At 38.1% G+C, this 19,757-nt stretch overlaps 1 protein-coding gene across 6 annotated transcripts in view; it reads left to right on the top strand.

Moving 5' to 3' along the window:
- DLG2 (discs large MAGUK scaffold protein 2) overlaps positions 1-19,757 on the top strand; it is a 1,693,368-nt gene that overhangs the window by 41,100 nt on the left and 1,632,511 nt on the right. For all 6 annotated transcript variants that reach the window (XM_032393569.1, XM_032393582.1, XM_032393556.1 and 3 more), the window contains exon 2: positions 1,681-1,755. In XM_032393569.1, coding sequence (XP_032249460.1) covers positions 1,735-1,755 — 21 coding nt within the window. In that variant the 5' untranslated portion in view covers positions 1,681-1,734. The remainder of the gene's footprint in view (positions 1-1,680; positions 1,756-19,757) is intronic.

The following is a 19,757-nucleotide window of genomic DNA, read 5'->3' as shown; positions in this document are numbered from 1 at the left end:
AATTTCAAAAAGCTTAACCTCATATGTAGATAAATTATATTTATTTATCTGGCTTAAGCTATCAGAAAAGGAAGATAAGATTGTCCTGTTACTTTGTGTGTTCTATTAACATCCTTGCAAATTATGGTTATGATCTGAGGTGAATTTATATGTATCATCTAATAAAATTTGTATGAATAAGGCAAAATACTAACACTGTTTTGCAGATGTAACTACCAAGACTCAGACCAGCTCATGGCTGCAAGTACATGGTTGAGCTTAGCTTGAAATTGTGGTCATCTGACACCAGCCAAGTGTACGTTAGGTACCCTGTTGGTAGTATATGTCATATTTTGATTTAAATAAGAAAACTCAGCATGGAGATTGATGGTCTAAGTGTATTTTTATGGTGACTTTATCAATAATCACTCAAACAGCACTTCAGAGTTTAGTGATGCCTTAAAAATAGATTACCTAAATAAAGTTTGTTCTAAAAAGCTTACAAATCACAAAAAATAATTGTTAGTGTAAGTACTGAATTCAATATTTTATTCCAGTTAATGTTAGGATCATTGATAACATGAAATCATATTAGTTGATGACATGTCTTAAGCCCCATTAAACAGATAGAAAATGAAAAATACCAGAGGCAGCTTCTCATAGAGGGAACATGCATGGTCATGAGAGCCAGTCAGATTCTTGCTGCAATCCCAGCTAGGCTCCTTTCTTCTAGGGTAGCTTTTAGGCAAGTTGCTTAGCCTCTCTGAGCCTCAGTTTACTCCCCTGTAGAATGGGCATAATAATATTGTTGTGGTGACTAGTGATAATATAATGGATCTAGAACAATAGCATATTTAGTAGCTCAATAAATCACAGCTAGGTTTTTTATGACTATTGCTAACATTATTATTAGCCTGTTTATATTATAATTGAGCGTAAAAGGTAAAAGATGTGTTATTTAAATCACCTCCTCCCCCTTTTTAACACTAATCAGTTCTCCTTATTATAGGGATTGAGCAGTATTATCAGTTAAAAGGAAGCACTTCGTTCTTTCTAAAAGGCCGATTAGAAATGAATTTATAAGAGTTACAACAAAAGAATAGGTTAGCTAGAGATAAATTTCTTATGTAAAAAGAAGTGCCTGGCAAATGGCTTATGATGTCAAATCTCCATGTTCCTTGTTTGATTTCTTTGCACCTCATTTTCTGATGTGACAAGAAAGACCTCTAAGATCTATCCTGTATGACTGTACATTCCGGGGTTCTATCAAATGCCCTAGAGAGAATCATCACCACTAGCTCACAATCAGGAAGGGGAGACAAGTAAACAAGTCTATCTATACCTTGACTGAAGTGATCTCACACGGATACAGCATGTATCAGTGTTGTCTGGGAGCCTCTGGGTTAGGAGAGTTCTCAGATGGGTCCTGCTGTAGCCAGGAAAGGTCACCCGCTGAGGAAGCCTAGTGCTCCAAATCCGGTCCTTAGAGTAATAGGAAAAGCAAAGGATGATTTCTTATGCTTTGATAAGAGTAGAAATTACATACCTAGTTTTCTGCAGCACTGTACCCAAAAATCATTCTCAAAGGCTTCTCTTATACTTGTAAATAAGGTAATAAACACATTGATGATAAATATGTCAGCTTGTGTATATCACTGCACGTAATATATAAAATATAACATCATTTTTACTTATTTGCAGCAAAACCAAGGCAAATGCCCAGCCCAGAATTGTTCAGTGGAAGCCCCTGCTTGGATGCCTGTCCACCACTGTACTGTAAGTTTGATAATTTGATTATTCCAAATTGGCCAGATGAAAGGAGAATTATTTTTATATTTTGGAACAACCTTAGTGGAATGGGCTAGAATCCTTCCTGAGATTCTAGAAAAGAGAATGTTTTTTTCAGAAAGCTCTACATTATAAGAAATACCTGTGATTAGGGATTTATGTATTTTTTTGGAGTCAGGATAATTTGCCAAAGATTTATTTAAATGGATTATTGATGACTTAGATTTGGACAGTCATTAAAATGAATATATTTGCACATGTATTTTTTTCAGCAGCTGCATATTCAGCAATACTTGATTTTAGATGCTTCAGAGAAGGATGCTTTCTCTTCTGTCATTGTTGTGTTGACTGTTTAATAGTGATGAGTACGCGGATTTCCAATTTTCAAGTCTTTCTGGTATAATAATGGTCTCTGCGTTAGTGTGAAATCTTCTATCAGAGAATTTTCAAGTGCCCTAGAAACAAACAGGTACTATGTCATCATCCCTGTATTACCAATAGGAGATTTAAATGCAAAGGGAGTAAGAATACTGTATCAGTTGTAAAGCTGGGAATAGATCTCAGACACCCTAACTCTTTTCATGAACTCATTCTACTACACCGTAAAGAAAAGTAAGTGAAGAAAGTGGCTGATTTGTGTGATATTCTCCCATACGTGCATTGCCTGATAAATGTGACAATGGTTCCTTTGGGAAATGTGTGTACTGTAACTGACAGTTTGCCTGTTATAAAATAATTTGTGTGTAATGGGGACAAGGAATTTGAAAATTACTTTTTGGGCATTCCCCTCATTTGACCCACCTTGCAAGAAATGTAAAGTGATATGTAGAGCTTCTTAAATATCCTCGTCTTTTGTTGAGATGCAAGCTGCTGGAAGGTGTAGCTGGGCTATCATAACGTGACTTATGACTGCATTCTAATGCAGTAGGCCTGGGGGAGCCTACTTTTCACTCAGATTCATAAGAGCATGAAGCTCTTTCCTTGTTTTTGTTTATCTGTGGAAGGAGGAGAAGGTGGGATGACTTTCAATGAAGGAGAGATGATGATGCTAAATTTTGGAGGCATTCCTGCAGTGCGGAGGCAGCCCAGACTTGCTGGAGACTTGGAGAATAAAAATGTCACACTTTTGTGAGCAGATGGTCAGAGGGGAGTGCATGCTAAGGGACTCTGCTGATGCTAGAGAAAGGATGAGTTTTAATAATTCTGTTTCTTCATCAGTCACTCCTTCTATTGTATCCCTGATGATATTATCTCACAATTACTGATTTGTATGTCTATTTCTCCAGAGACCTTGTGCTATTCAGGGTCCTGGTATACCTACACCTACGTAAATCCCTGGTATGTGGTAGGTGCTCTGTGAGTGCAGGTTCAATGAATGAGTCTTCAATCTGTTGATTTCCTCTTTAGTAAATTTTATTAAATTATCTACAACTCTTATATTTGTTGGTGAAGAGAGGTAATTATACTATTTTACCTTCCTAGGTGGGTGGTTTCCATTTCTTTCCTTCAAGGGTCATTTTACACTTTTCCTTTACAGGGTATCATTGAGGATGTGTCTTAAGGGATTTTGTTTCAAACTAGACAAAATTTAGTGGTTTGATTCAGCTGTGTCAGTACTATGCCTGTTGCTGGAGGTACAAAGATAAATAAGATAGTATTCCCATTTTATCAAAGACAATCAATATGTAACACCAATAAGAATTCTGATTAGTAGCTGATCCTCTACCACACCGATAATTTCAGCCCCAAATACCAAACATTTGACATGTCAGTTATTTTGTGCAGTCTTATTGCAAGTAAATCCATTATTAGAATTATGTCTTTTGGATTATTAAAAATAATTCATCTTTCATTATTACCTTAGAGCTGGACCCTGTAGGATCTAGAAATCCCAGATTAGGTCTTTATGTTATAGGACATTTGTGACTGAGTAGATGACTACATTTAAGACCCTTCCTGAAGAACATAAGTCAGAAATGCCAAATAGTCTGCTTCTCAGTTCTGTGGTCAGGTGAGAACATCAGAAAGATTTTTTTTCTTGATTTGCTATGGAATTAAGAGCTGTTGGTTTCATAGATTTCCTTTGCTGTTTATTTAAAAGTAATTACATTTCCCAGTGGGGCAGACACTTTCCAGAGGAGTTGACAACCCATAATGATTCTGTTTTCTCTGTAAGTAACACTGATCCACAAAGGTGGGCTTTCAGTGGCCATGTTTGGGCTATGTGAGTCTGTCCCTGGCCATGCCTGACTGATCTAGGGGTAAATATCTCATCTCAGCTGGGCCAGTTGGATCCTCTCTCCTGGGAATTTGGAATTTGTACTAGAGAGATACCAAGTTGGTAGTCAACAGTATTGAATCATATGAATGACAGTAGTTTGGAAAATAATCTGTAACCTCAGCTGCTGAAATATTTAGACCTGCTCTATATCTGTCCTTTTGAGGTTCTGCTTACTCAAATCTCTCTTTGACTTTGTGAAAAGGCCCCAATAATATGCTGATAATCCATAAGTTAGTTACATTTCCCCCAAGTTATTCTAGGTTTTGTTTTGTTTTATTTTGTTTATTTGGGGGAGTGTAATGTTTTTTGATGTATTTGCAACCAAAGAGATGAAGAAAAACCACCTTAACTAATATCCCTAGTCAGCAACACTTATGAAGGTCCCAATAGAGTTTATATACTGAGTGGTAGTCTCACACAAAAAGAAGCACTGAGAATACTGAGAAAGAAGCATTAAGAATTTCCAATAGTCTATTTGGTAATAGAAATAGTCTATTCTATTTATTCCAAATATCTGATTATATACATCACTTGGGTACATAAAAAATGACTAAAGAATAATTTGTTAATGACTTAATCCACATTATAAAATAAGAAATATGAATAGTTAACTATATGGCTAACATAAGCATATTTATAAAACAAAAATACATATGATATGTATAATCATTCTGGTATTAATTTCCATTTTCTCATCTCTCAGGAAATAGAAAAATCTTAGCCTCCTCTATTTAAGAGAATGTTTTGTCTGTCTAAATCCGTCATTGACTGAATCAGGTTATAAATAAATTAATGCATATTTACATTCATAATAAATAGATAGTCTGTTATCTTTGTGTATTTTTAAGTTCACTTGATTGTTTCCTACATTTCTCTCCCTGATGCTCTATTCTTGTTCCTTGGTGCTTTGCTCTGGAATGATTGTATCCTTACAATTGGGCTTTATTACTTTTTTCAAAAACGTCTTGGTCTTTGTGTGTGCATTTGTCCCAGGTTCATTTTAAGTGCAGAGCTTTTATCATTGGTTTTCTTAAGAATGCTTCTCTCTGCAAATTGCTCTGCAAATGCCTGTCACAAGCTCCATATTGCCTTGAAAATGGCTTCTATTACTATTTGCTTAGTCTCTTCCTAGATGTTCTCTTTTTTGGCACTCCATACCTCTGTAGCAATGGAACCAAGAGGTATTTTAAAGACTTTTCCTTGTAGCCAGGACTAACCTGTACAAATTAGGTTTCAAGATGAATAATTACCTTCAGTAATTATACAGAAACATGGACGTATTTATATTTTTTTGAATAACTGTAAATGAAATATCTTCCCTAACAAAAAGCATGACAGTTTTATTTTTTATTTCTCTCTCCTTATATGGCTACATTAAGCACTAGAGTGATATCCTTCTTCACCTCTACACTTTAAATTTAATTGCATTGTATAGTCATATGTATATGAGCAGTGGTTACCTGAACCTCTGCCACTTAAAGCAAATCAAAAGAGACCCATAGGATCTGGGACTCAGGTGAAAACAGGCACATCTCTGAATCTGGAGTGAACTAGGCTCAGAATTAGTTTCTGGTACTTGGAAACAAAGAAAGTTAGTCTCGACCAACTGCAGAAGGCTTGAGTGGCTGCTGCATTTCAGGGCATAAATCTCTGGACCACTCAGTATGGCTATGGCTTATGCATGGATTTGATCATTTTCAGGAATGTCCAGACACAATCCTCAGTTATTGGGCATTACTTAGAAATGGCTATAATATGTGATTTTATTTTTTGGAATATGATATATAAATACATACGATTTGTCTAGAATAATCACTTTGTTTCTCTGCATATTTGAGTACTTAGTTGTTAGAAATTCAAAAATAATGCAATGAGAGGTGTTTCTAAATTAAAAATAAAGTCCCTGCTATTATAGAGATTATCATGGATATTGTTTACGTGTATATCTCTCTTGTTATATAATATTCACCCATAAATAGATATGTGAAGATTTTTCTTTCCTTTTTAAAATTTATTTATTTATTTATATGAGAGAGAGAGAGAGAGAGAGTGTCTGCACAAGCAGGGGGAGCGGCAGGCAGAGGGAGAAGTAGACTCCCTGCTGAGCAAGGAAGAGCCTGATGTGGGACTCGATCCCAGGACTCTGGAATCATGACCTGAGCCAAAGGCAGACGCTTAACTGACTGAGCCACTCAGGTGTCCTGATATGTGAAGTATTTTCAAAAATCATGTTAACATTTGCAAATTAGAACATTGCATTCTGACTACATCAAATTTCATCTACTCATTTAAGAAGCATTTACTGAGTACATTTTCTAAGTTGTAAACCCTTGGATTCTTCAAGATAGAGAAGGAAACAATACATGTAAATAATCATTATGCTGGATAATACATGCTATAAAATGTCGTATATAAAAAGCTATGGGGTGCATGGGTGGCTCAGTCAGTTAAGTGTCTGACTCTTGATTTCTGCTCAGGTCATGATCTTAAGGATGTGAGATTGAACCCCATGTCAGGCTCTGCACTGAGCATGGAGCCTGCTTAAGATTCTCTCTCTCCCCTTCTCTCTCTGCCCCTCCCCCCACCTGGACACTGTCTCTCAAAAAAAAAAAAAAAAAGCTATGAATGTTCAGAATGGAGATGGAGATTTGCCTCGAGATGGATTTTGGAAGACAGAAAATGCAATATTTGGTAATAAATATGCAAACTTTAAAATTGATTAAGATTTGTGTTAAAATACAAACTCTGCCACTCACTAGTCATGTGACCTCGGACACTTTGCTTAATCTATCTTGAATTTATACATGCAACAGGATATTTTGAGATTTACATGTGATAATGCATAGAACGTGTTAACATAGAACCTGGCACATAGTCATTGCTTGATAAGTGGTAAGAGAAAAAAAAGAAAAGGATAGGTCATCCCAGAAGGAAGTGAATGGGGCAGGATGAATTGGTGAGGGACATAAAAAATGGGCAGTAACTCATTATTAATTTAGGGCTATTTATTTGGATTTATTTAAGAGGATCCTTTCTTTGGAAAAGGATTTAGGCTGGGACAGAGAAAGTTTCCAGGAGTTAATATACAACTTTTTTAAGACTCTGAAAGCAGAAATTCTGAAGCTCTTGAAAAGAAACATTTTGCTCTATGACAGGCAGGAGCTGATGATGTAAGAGTGTCATATTAACAAGAGATGTTTATTTTCTGAGTAACAAAGGCCATTTTTGAAGAGTAGAGTTGGATACTCCTTTTAATTTAAATCATTTTAACATTTCCCTACCATGTCTCTCTAGATTATGAAAGTAATTTTTCTCTTTTATGGGAAATCAATAAAAACAGATGTTCCCCCAAAGAAACCAGAGGAGATATTCTTTTAAAGTGTTAATTATTTCAGCGTGTTCTCCCAGACTGCCTCATTTTACCCACAGTCAGAATCAGTCACTCTAATTGAAGCCAAATAATACAATGTGCATAAGCAATCGTATAGTAATCCAAAGGTTTTTCCTCCTGATTTTGTAGCTCCTTCCTCACTTTTATTTTTTTCTCCACAGTTTGTTGTGTGACCTCATTTTGCATACAGCCCACATAAAACCCAGACCATGGCACTTAGAAACATCCAACCAAGTCATAAAATAAATAATGTTGTGTCTGCTCTCTGGGTGCTTCCAGAATTCCTATGAACACAGCACCCGCTGGGCTAACTCAGCTGCTGGGAAATCACACCCAGGATGGCTTTGATGAGTATTGTCTTTCCAAAGACTGGATACAATTTTTATTTTTTAGAGCAAGGTTTTCATACCATCAGCAGTCCCCTTATAGAACAAAAAGTCAGGACATTATCAGATGATCACAGTTTTAGGAAAATTATGGAAAATTGCAGAGTATAGGACTTCAACTTGGTCTGCACTGAGATTAGAGTGCATCTGGCCATCTGGGTGGTAGCCATGGGTTAGGAAAGAATCCAGAGGGGAAATTATCTTAGAAAAATCACAGTGCACTCTGCAGAATGTCTTTGATTCCAATTCTGCTGTAGTCAAGTGCTCTAAATCAAGGAAAGTATAAGGAAGATTAGACTGACACAATAGATAAATTCCTTTTTTTCTCTCTCTTCTGGCCCTTATCGTACTTTGGATGCATACTTGTTTCCTCTCTAGGTTTGAAAGAGTATGTTGGGAACTGCAGTACTTATATCAGATAAATTTCTTACAATGATTTCTGAAATATGCCCAGAAAGTAAGCCCACAGTATGGAGGGGATGGGTGGGCATTCATTCATGGGAGAGATGAAAGGGCATTCCCAGTGAGCACACATAAAAAACTACACAGAGTACAGAACAGAAGACATGCAAACAGGTACCCTGCATGCCCTGGGCAAAGAAATGAAGGTTACAAGTTCTGAGTGCTAGCAAGATCTGAGAAGCTAAGTGGAAGAATGATAGGTAACCATCTAGGAGCAAAAGGCAGGCCTATGGTAAAAATGAAGTCAGTAAATTTTATGTCCAGTGTCCCCAGCTTCCTCTTTCTGTACCTTTGAATATTTTCTAAGAATTCCAACTTTACCCAACTTTACTGATTTTGTGCCTCAGCATTCACCTACCTCTTCCTACCTTCTCTTTTTTGTGATGCTATTATAAATAGGATTGTTTTCTTAATTTCATTTTCGGGTTGGTCATTGCTAGTGTATGGAAATACGATCACTTTTTGTTTATTAATATTGTACCCTGAAATGTTGCTGAATCTATTATTATAAGAGCTTTTTAGTGAATTCCTTAGGATTTTCTATATATAAGATCATGCCATCTGCAAAAAGAGATAGTTTTACTTCTTCCTTTCCAATTTGGATGCCACTTATTTCATTTCCTTGCCCAACTGCCTTGGCCAGAATATTCACTACACTATTTAATAGAGTTGGCAAGAGCAGACATTCTTGACTTGTTTTTGATTTTAGGGGAAAGTATTCTTGTTTCATCATTAAATATGATGTTAGCTCTGTGTGTGTGTGTGTGTGTGTGTGTGTGTGTGTTAAGAGATATCTTTTACCTGAATGAAGGAGTTCCCTTGTATTTCTAGTCTGTTGAGTGTTTTTGTCACGAAAGAGGGATTTTTGTATGTTTTGATATTTGTTTTTAACACTTAAAGTTTTAATCTGCTCAAAGAATGCTTTGCCCTTCATTGAGAGCATTAAGCAGAACTTTTCCAGGATTCCTGAAAGCATAATCTCCCTACTCATAATCCCCACCTGACTTTACCAAAGAATAGCTCTTTGGTTTGACAGATGAGAAAACTGAAGCTCAGAGAAATGAAATATCTTTTTTTGCATCCCACAATCAGCACATAGGGGAGCTAGGCTAGTCTTTTGGGTACCCAGTCTTTTCTCATTTATGGTATAATTCATTATATCTCCTGAGCAAACCCTTGGGTTTGCTGTGGAAAATAATGAATTCAGAAGAGATTGGTATTTTATTAGCTGTGTGTTATGTCATAGAAGGTGCCATGAAGATTCTATGCATTGCAATGCTGGGCAACATTGCATCATTGGACAATCATCTTGGCAGCCATAGTAGCACATTTGAAGGTCTTCCTTCACAGGACTGTTAGGATTTCTAATCTTATTTATTTGGAAAAGTCCATGGGGATAACCACTATGTAAACAGAGTTATAAATATATTCATAAATTTAGTTATGTTCTTCTGTTCAGAGCTAAAGGAATTTTAACAGTGGGTTTTCTTTAAGAGGATTGCTAGGCTTTATTTTCCTTCTTGGTTTCATCATTTGATATAGGAATTGAATATGCAATGATTTCTCAGAGATCTTCCATGATAGAGCTATAAGCTACCTTATTTTTCACAGGTTTGTAGTAGGATGCTTATATAGAGTAGGGTGATTCACCAATCAAGAAATGGGCAGAAGACATGAACAGACATTTTTCCAAAGAAGACATCCAAATGGCCAAAAGACACATGAAAAAGTGCTCAATATCGCTCGGCATCAGGGAAATCCAAATCAAAACCTCAATGAGATACCACCTCACACCAGTCAGAATGGCTAAAATTAACAAGTCAGGAAACGACAGATGTTGGCGGGGATGCAGAGAAATGGGAACCCTCCTACACTGTTGGTGGGAATGCAAGCTGGTGCAGCCACTCTGGAAAACAGTATGGAGGTTCCTCAAAAAGTTGAAAATAGAGCTACCATATGATCCAGCAATTGCACTACTGGGTATTTACCCCAAAGATACAAAAGTAGGGATCCGAAAGGGTACGTGCACCCCGATGTTTATAGCAGCAATGTCCACAATAGCCAAACTGTGGAAAGAGCCAAGATGTCCATCAACAGATGAATGGATAAAGAAGAGGTGGTATATATATACAATGGAATATTATGCAGCCATCAAAAGGAATAAGATCTTGCCATTTGCAACGACGTGGATGGAACTGGAGGGTATTATGCTGAGCGAAATAAGTCAAACAGAGAAAGACATGTATCATATGACCTCACTGATATGAGGAATTCTTAATCTCAGGAAACAAACTGAGGGTTGCTGGAGTGGGGGATGGGGTGGGAGGGATGGGGTGACTGGGTGATGGACACTGGGGAGGGTATGTGCTCTGGTAAGTGCTGTGAACTGTGCAAGACTGTTGAATCTCAGATCTGTACCTCGGAAACAAATAATGCAATATATGTTAAGAAAGGAAAAAAAAAAGAAGAAGAATGTAGCAGGAGGGGAAGAATGAAGGGGGGGAAATCGGAGGGGTAGACGAACCATGAGAGATGATGGACTCTGAAAAACAAACTGAGGGTTCTAGAGGGGAGGGGGATGGGAGGATGGGTTAGCCTGGTGATGGGTATTGAGGAAGTCACGTTCTGCATGGAGCACTGGGTGTTATGCACAAACAATGAATCATGGAACACTATATCTAAAACTAATGATGTAATGTATGGGCATTAACATAACAATAAAAAAATAAAAAAAAAAGAATAGGGTGATTCAATCATTTATAAATTATTGAGAATACAGAATGCTGTAATGTGATGGATCTGTGGATTTTCCAATTTAAGGGCTTTGTCTCTGTGTCCAGAAAAATCCCAGGAAGAATTGAATATTTGTTCTCTCTGACATCAACTTAAAGGAAGTTCAGCTATATTTACTGAACTTTTTACTTATTTAGTATCCAACAACCTCAATTATGTAGTATAAATTGAGAACAATTTAGAAGTAAACAAAAATGTGTTGAAGTGGACTAAATCAATATTTCAATGCTCACAACCCATTTACAGACTACTGTCTATTCTAGACCTCACTGTGTGAGCTTCTTTTTTTATTGTTATGTTAATCACCATACATTACATCATTAGTTTTTGATGTAGTGTTCCATGATTCATTATTTGCATATAACACCCAGTGCTTCATGCAGAATGTGCCCTCCTTAATACCCATCACCAGACTAACCCATCCTCCCACCCACCTCCCCTCTAGAACCCTCAGTTTGTTTTTCAGAGTCCACCGTCTCTCATGGTTCATCTCCCCCCCCCGTTTCCCCCCCTTTCTTTCTCCCCCTGCTGCTATCTTCTTCTTTTTTTTTTTTTTTAACATATAATGTATTATTTTTTTCAGAGGTACAGTTCTTTGATTCAACAGTCTTGCACAATTCACAGCACTCGCCATAACAAACCCTCCCCAATGTCTATCACCCAGCCGCCCCATCCCTCCCAACCCCACCACTCCAGCAACCTTCAGTTTGTTTCCTGATATTAAGAATTCCTCATATCAGTGAGGTCATATGATACATGTCTTTCTCTGATTGACTTATTTCGCTCAGCATAACACCCTCCAGTTCCATTCACGTCATTGCAAATGGCAAGATTTCATTCCTTTTGATGGCTGCATAATATTCCATTGTATATATATACCACTTCTTCTTTATCCATTCATCTGTCGATGGACATCTTGGCTCTTTCCACAGTTTGGCTATTGTGGACATTGCTGCTATAAACATCAGGGTGCACGTACCCCTTCAGATCCCTACATTTGTATCTTTGGGGTAAATACCGAGTAGTGCAATTGCTGGATCGTATGGCAGCTCTATTTTCAACTTTTTGAGGAACCTCCATACTGTTTTCCAGAGTGGCTGCACCAGCTTGCATTCCCACCAAAACTGTAGGAGGGTTCCCATTTCTCCGCATCCCTGCCAACATCTGTCATTTCCTGACTTGTCAATTTTAGCCATTCTGACTGGTGTGAGGTGGTATCTCATTGAGGTTTTGATTTGGATTTCCCTGATGCCAAGCGATGTTGAGCACTTTTTCATGTGTCTGTTGGCCATTTGGATGTCTTCTTTGGAAAAATCTCTGTTCATGTCTTCTGCCCATTTCTTGATTGGATCATTTGTTCTTTGGGTGTTGAGTTTCATAAGTTCTTTATAGATTTTGGATACTAGCCCTTTATCTGATGTGTCATTTGCAAATATCTTCTCCCATTCTGTCAGTTGTCTTTTGGTTTTCTTGACTGTTTCTTTTGCTGTGCAAAAACTTTTTATCTTGATGAGGTCCCAATAGTTCATTTTTGCCCTTGCTTCCCTTGCCTTTGGCGATGTTTCTAGGAAGAAGTTGCTGCAGCTGAGGTCGAAGAGGTTGCTGCCTGTGTTCTCCTCTAGGATTTTGATGGACTCCTGTTTCACATTAGGGTCTTTCAACCATTTTGAGGCTACTTTTAAGTGTGGTGTAAGGAAATGGCCCAGTTTCATTCTTCTGCATATGGCTGTCCAATTTTCCCAACACCATTTGTTGAAGAGACTGTTTTTTTGCCATTGGACATTCTTCCCTGCTTTGTCGAAGATTAGTTGAGCATAGAGTTGAGGGTCCATTTCTGGGCTCTCTATTCTGTTCCATTGATCTATGTGTCTGTTTTTGTGCCAGTACCATACTGTCTTGATGATGACAGCTTTGTAATAGAGCTGGAAGTCTGGAATTGTGATGCCGGAAGCTTTTCTTTGCTTTTTCAACATTCCTCTGGCTATTCGGGGTCTTTTCTGGTTCCACACAAATTTTAGATTTATTTGTGCCACTTCTTTGAAAAAAGTGGATGGTATTTTGATGGGGATTGCATTAAATGTGTAGATTGCTCTAGGTAGCATTGACATCTTCACAATATTAGTTTTTCCAATCCACGGAAAGCATGGAACGTTTTTCCATTTCTTTGTGTCTTCCTCAATTTCTTTCATGAGTATTTTATAGTTTTCTTCTGAGTACAGATTCTTTGCCTCTTTGGTTAGATTTATTCTTAGGTATCTTATGGTTTTGGGTGCAATTGTAAATGGGATTGACTCCTTAATTTTTCTTTCTTCTGTCTTGTTGTTGGTGTATGGGAATGCCACTGATTTCTGTGAACTGATTTTATATCCTGCCACTTGACTGAATTCCTGTATGAGTTCTAGCAGTTTTGGGATGGACTCTTTTGGGTTTTCCACATAAATTATCATATCATCGGCAAACAGTGAGAGTTTGACTTCTTCTTTGCTGATTTGGATGCCTTTTATTTCTTTTTGTTGTCTGATTGCTGTGGCTAGGACTTCTAATACCATGTTGAATAGCAGTGGTGATAGTGGACATCCCTGCCGTGTTCCTGACCTTAGGGGGAAAGCTCTCAGTTTTTCCCCATTGAGAATGATATTGGCTGTGGGTTTTTCATAGATGGCTTTTATGATATTGAGGTATGTACCCTCTATCCCTACACTCTGAAGAGTTTTGATCAAGAAAGGATGCTGTACTTTATCAAATGCTTTTTCTGCATCTATTGAGAGGATCATATGGTTCTTGTTCTTTCTTTTATTAAGGTATTGTATCACTTTGATTTGCAGATGTTGAACCAACCTTGAGCTCAGGGCTCCCACTTGGTCGTGGGGAAATTTCCTTTTAATGTACTATTGGATCCTACTGGCTAATATTTTGGTGAGAATTGTTGCATCCATGTTCATCAAGGATATTGGTCTGTCATTCTCCTTTTTGATGGGCTCTTTGTCTGGTTTTGGGACCAAGGTAATGCTGGCCTCATAAAATGAGTTTGGAAGTTTTCCTTCCATTTCTATTTTTTGGAACAGTTTCAGAAGAATAGGTATGAATTCTTCTTGAAATGTTTGGTAGAATTCCCCTGGGAAGCCATCTGGCCCTGGGCTTTTGTTTGTTGGGAGATTTTTGATGACTGCTTCAGTTTCCTTAGTGGTTATGCATCTGTTTAGGTTTTCTATTTCTTCCTGGTTCAGTTTTGGTAGTTGATACATCTCTAGGAATGCATCCATTTCTTCCAGATTGTCTAATTTGCTGGCATAGAGTTGCTCATAATATGTTCTTATAATTGTTTGTATTTCTTTGGTGTTGGTTGTGATCTCTCCTCTTTCATTCATGATTTTGTTGATTTTCGTCATTTCTCTTTTCTTTTTGGTAAGTCTGGCCAGGGGTTTATCAATCTTGTTAATTCCTTCAAAGAACCATCTCCTAGTTTCGTTGATCTGTTCTACTGTTCTTTTGGTTTCTATTTCATTGATTTCTGCTCTGATCTTTATTATTTCTCTTCTCCTGCTGGGTTTAGGCTTTATTTGCTGTTTTTTCTCCAGCTCCTTTAGGTGTAGGTTTGGGTTGTGTATTTGAGACCTTTCTTGTTTCTTGAGAAAGGCTTGTATTGCTATATACTTTCCTCTTAGGACTGCCTTTGCTGTATCCCAAAGATTTTGAACAGTTGTGTTTTCATTTTCATTGGTTTCCATGAACTTTTTAAATTCTTCTTTAATTTCCTGGTTGACCCATTCATTCTTTAGTAGGATGCTCTTTAGCCTCCATGTATTTGAGTTCTTTCTGTCTTTCCTCTTGTGACTGAGTTCTAGTTTCAAAGCATTGTGGTCGGAAAACAGGCAGGGAATGATCCCAATCTTTCGGTATTAGTTGAGACCTGATTTATGACCTAGGATGTGATCTATTCTGGAGAATGTTCCAGGGGCACTAGAGAAGAATGTGTATTCTGTTGCTTTGGGATGGAATGTTCTGAATATATCTGTGAAGTCCATTTGGTCCAGTGTGTCTTTTAAGGTCTTTATTTCCTTGTTGATCTTTTGCTTTGATGATCTGTCCATTTCAGTGAATGTGGTGTTAAAGTCCCCCACTATTATTATATTGTTGTCGATGTGTTTCTTTGCTTTTGTTATTAATTGCCTTATATAATTGGCTGCTCCCATGTTAAGGGGCATAGATATTTACAATTGTTAGATCTTCTTGATGGATACACCCTTTAAGTAGGATATAGTGTCCTTCGTCATCTCTTTTTACAGTCTTTGGTTAAAATCTAATTTGTCTGATATAAGGATTGCCACACCAGCTTTCTTTTGGTGTCCATTAGCATGAAAAATGGTTTTCCACCCCTTCACTTTCAATCTGGGGGTGTCCTTGGGTCTAAAATGAGTCTCTTGCAGACAGCATATCGATGGGTCTTGTTTTTTAATCCAATCTGATAGCCTGTGTCTTTTGATTGGGGTATTTAGCCAATTTACATTCAGGGTAACTATTGAAAGATATGAATTTAGTGCCATTGTATTTCCTGTAAGGTGACTGTTACTGTATATTGTCTGCGTTCCTTTCTTGTCTGTGTTGCTTTTAGGCTCTCTCTTTGCTTAGAGGACCCCTTTCAATATTTCTTATAGGGCTGGTTTTGTGTTTGCAAATTCCTTTAGTTTTTGTTTGTCCTGGAAGCTTTTTATCTCTCCTTCTATTTTCAATGACAGCCTAGCTATATAGTGTTCTTGGCTGCATATTTTTCTTATTTAGCGCTCTGAATATATCATGCCAGTCCTTTCTGACCTGCCAGGTCTCTGTGGATAGGTCTGTTGCCAATCTAATGTTTCTACCATTGTAGGTTACATATCTCTTAGCTGCTTTCAGGATTTTCTCTTTGTCTCTGAGACTCGTAAGTTTTACTGTTAGATGTCAGGCTGTTGACCTACTTTTATTGATTTTGAACAGGGTTCTTTGTGCCTCCTGGATTTTGATGCCTGTTTCCTTCCCTAAATTATGGAAGTTCTCTGCTATAATTTGCTCCAATATACCTTCTGCCCCTCTCTCTCTTTCTTCTTCTAATTATTCTAATGTAGTTTCATCCTATGGTATCACTTATCTCTCGAATTCTTCCTCGTGATCCAGAAGTCTGTTATCTCTCTTTTTCTCAGCTTCTTTATATTCCATCATTTGGTCCTCTATATCACTAATTCTCTCTTCTGCCTCAGTTATCCTAGCAGTTAGAGCCTCCATTTTTGATTGCACCTCATTAATAGCCTTTTTGATTTCAAATTGGTTAGATTTTAGTTCTTTTATTTCTCCAGAAAGTGTTTCTCTAATAACTTCCATACTTTTTTCAAGCCCAGCTAGTATCTTTAAAATCATCATTCTGAACTCTAGTTCCGACATCATATAAAGTCCGTATTGATTAGGTCCCTGGCACTGTACTACCTCTTGTTCTTTTTGTTGAGGTGATTTTTTCCAACTTGTCATTTTGTCCAGAGGAGAATAGATGAATGAGAGAACAAACTGCTAACAGGGTAACAACGTCCCCAGAAAATATACACTAAACAAATCAGAAAAGAACTGAAACCGGGGGAAACAAAAGGGAAAGAAAGAAAAAATTTAAAAAAAAGGAAAAAAAAGAAAAAGATAAAAACAAACAAACAAAACAAAGGAAAAACAAAAGAATATGATCAGATATGATCAGGCTGGTGCATAGATCACTGCCACACACTAGATTTTGGGTGTATTTTGGTCTGTTAGAAGAAAGTGCCTCTCAAAATTTTAAAGAAAGAAATACTTTTATATGTACAAAAATAAGGGTTGATATGATGAAGGGATGGAATATGACTGTAAAGATGAAAATTATAAAAGATTTTATAAAGGGAATTGATAAGAAGTTGGTTGAAAAAAGAAAGAAGAGGATTTAAAAAAAAGAAAAAAAGGGAGAGAATGTGATCAGGCAGGAGACTAGAACAAAACGATACACTAGAGATTTAGGGTATATTTTGATCTGTTAGAAGAAACTGTATCTCAAAATTTTAAAGAGAGAATGACTTATATATATATACCGAAAATAAGGGTTACTACTTGAAGGGATAGAATATGGCTCTAAAAATGAAAAATAAAAAATATTTTTTTTAAAAGGGATTGATAAGATGTTGGTTGAAAAAGGGAAAAAGAAAAATTCAAAAAAAAAAAAGACAGTTAAAAAAAAATTTACTTTGAAAGACTAAGGAATCATGGGAAAAAAGCCATGAATTCTATGTGCAGTATTCCCCTAGTGTTGGAGTTCTGCCGTTCTCATTCATTGGTAAACTTGGTCTTGGCTGGCTGTTCTTGCTGATCTTCTGGGGGAGGGGCCTGTTGCCGTGGTTCCCAAATGTCTTTGCCAGAGTCGGAATTGCTGCTGCCCTTGCCGGGTCCGGGCTAAGTAATCTGCTTGAGTTTGCTCTCGGGAGCTTTTGTTCCCTGCAAGCTTTCCGTACAGCTTTGGAGGAGGAGAATGAAAATGGCGGCCTCCTAATCTCTGCCCTGGAGGAGCCGAGAACTCGGGGCCCCACTCCTCAGTGAGCCCCCAGAGAAAAGCAGTCAGTCACTCCCGTCTCCCCGGTCTCCGGCCGCACTCCGTGCTCATCCGGCCTGTGACCGAGTGTTTCTATCTCTGGCACACGACCCCGTGTGGAGTCTCCAAACCCAGCAGATCCCTGTGGTGTGCTCCTGCACCATTCCTCCCGGGGGAGGAAGGGGAGTCTCCCCGGATCTGCTGCTTGTTGGGTCCCTGCTGGAGGAGCAGTGGTCTGACTGTGTCGTAGATCATGGTTTATGGCAACCCCGAGATGAGAGCCCACTCCTCGGCTCCATCTCTACAGCTGGCTTCCCTGCTCCAATACCTGGGAGCTCTGTCCCACTCAGGCATCCCCGGTCTTTCTGTGACCCCGAGGGTCCTGAGATCACACTGTTCCACAAGGGTTCCACCCCCTGCTTAGCCACTGGAGTGACGTCCCTCAGCAGAGCAGCATTCTAAAAGTTCTGATTTTGTGCTCCAGGGCTCTATCACTTGCCAGAAGCGGCCGACGGAGGCCCCCTCCCCCGCCGTCTATCCTCCCGAATATCACCTCGGATTCACTTCTCCACACGTCCTACCTTCCAGAAAGTGGTTGTGTTTCTGTTCAGAGAGTTGTTGCTATTCTTTTCTTCAATCTCCTGTTGAGTTTGTAGGTGTTCAGAATGGTTTGATCCCTATCCAGCTGAATTCCTGGGACCAGACGAAATCCAGGTCTCCTACTCCTCCGCCATCTTCTCTGTGTGAGCTTCTTAATGCTTCTCAGGCACATGTATTTGAACATAAGAGACCCATAATACCTTATTTCAGAGTCTATTTAGATACATTTCTAATAATCATGGCTAACCCATTAGGTAAGATCCAGATAATTAGAGCAGGTATATGCAAATCAGGAGAGGGCATTACTAAAGCCTGGTATATTAGCAGCCAAGGGAAGCAGCTGCCAAAGGTGAGAATAGAAATGGTAAAAACAAGCACAAGCTTTCAAATTCTATGAGATAATTCAGTGGTGGGGCATTTTATTATTATGGCATTATTATTATCAGCACTGGAGAACTATGAAAATGGTTACAGTTTGAGATCTATATTTGCCCCACAATGGCACTTGAGCAATGAACTCTCTGACAGCTTGGCCTACCTTCAACTTAACTCAGGTATTGGAAGATGTAATTGAAGGTATGAATCTTGAATGTTTAAATGAGTTAATTTTTTAAAAAGATTTTGTTTTTATTTATTTGTCAGAGAGAGAGAGAGAGAGAGAGAGAGCACAAGGAGGGGAGTGGCAGGCAGAGGGAGAAGCCAGGCTCCCCAGTGAGCAAGGAGCCCCAGTTCGGGACTTGAGCCCAAGACCCCTGGATCATGACCTGAGCCGAAGACAGATGCTTACCTGACTGAGACACCCAGGTGTTCCAATGAGTTAATTTTTTTAAAGATAAAGTTTGATTTTTTTTTTTTTTTGACAGTGATTTCTGTACCTTTGAAAGTCATTTCTGAGCTCAGAACCATTACTTATTTTGGCTAATTGAATTCCTGAAAAGTATTATGGGACAGTGGGTTCCAGCCCTGAGTGGGGAAAGAGCCTCTGGGAACACACATGATTGCTTTGGTTATGGTGTGCTAAGTCCAGTGCAATTATGATGGAATCTCTCTTCTTTTTTCTAGAAACAAAGTACATACATGTCTTACAAACTCTCCTGGGTATTTCTCCCTAGCTATCATATTATTCCCTTTTATTTAGTGTTCTTAGATCACTATAGACCAAACACAGACATCATCAAGTGCTCTTGATGTGGGTGTTGGTGTCTGTTCATAGACCAGCTACAGATATGAGTCACGAATGACAGCTCTTCCTAGTGAATAATCCCACCTTGAAAACCTCATACTGTGTATGTCTCCTTAAAGAATTTTTCCTATAACAATGTTCAGGGTATGGTTATTTCACACAACTTTAGCCTTTAAACAAAGACCATGCAACATGTGACAAAAGTGTACTTTAAGTAGTAATGATTTTAGGCATTTAAAAATATTTATTCTTTGTCCTTTTTGGGTACATTGCAAAAAAATTCATTATCTTTATAAAGAACCTAGAAATCCAAGGAAATA

This window comes from Phoca vitulina, unplaced genomic scaffold (assembly GCF_004348235.1).
Source record: "Phoca vitulina isolate PV1807 unplaced genomic scaffold, GSC_HSeal_1.0 scaffold74, whole genome shotgun sequence".
Lineage (NCBI taxonomy): Eukaryota > Metazoa > Chordata > Mammalia > Carnivora > Phocidae > Phoca > Phoca vitulina.
The sequence above is the reverse complement of the archived record's forward strand: the minus strand, read 5'-3'. Positions and strand labels throughout refer to the sequence as shown.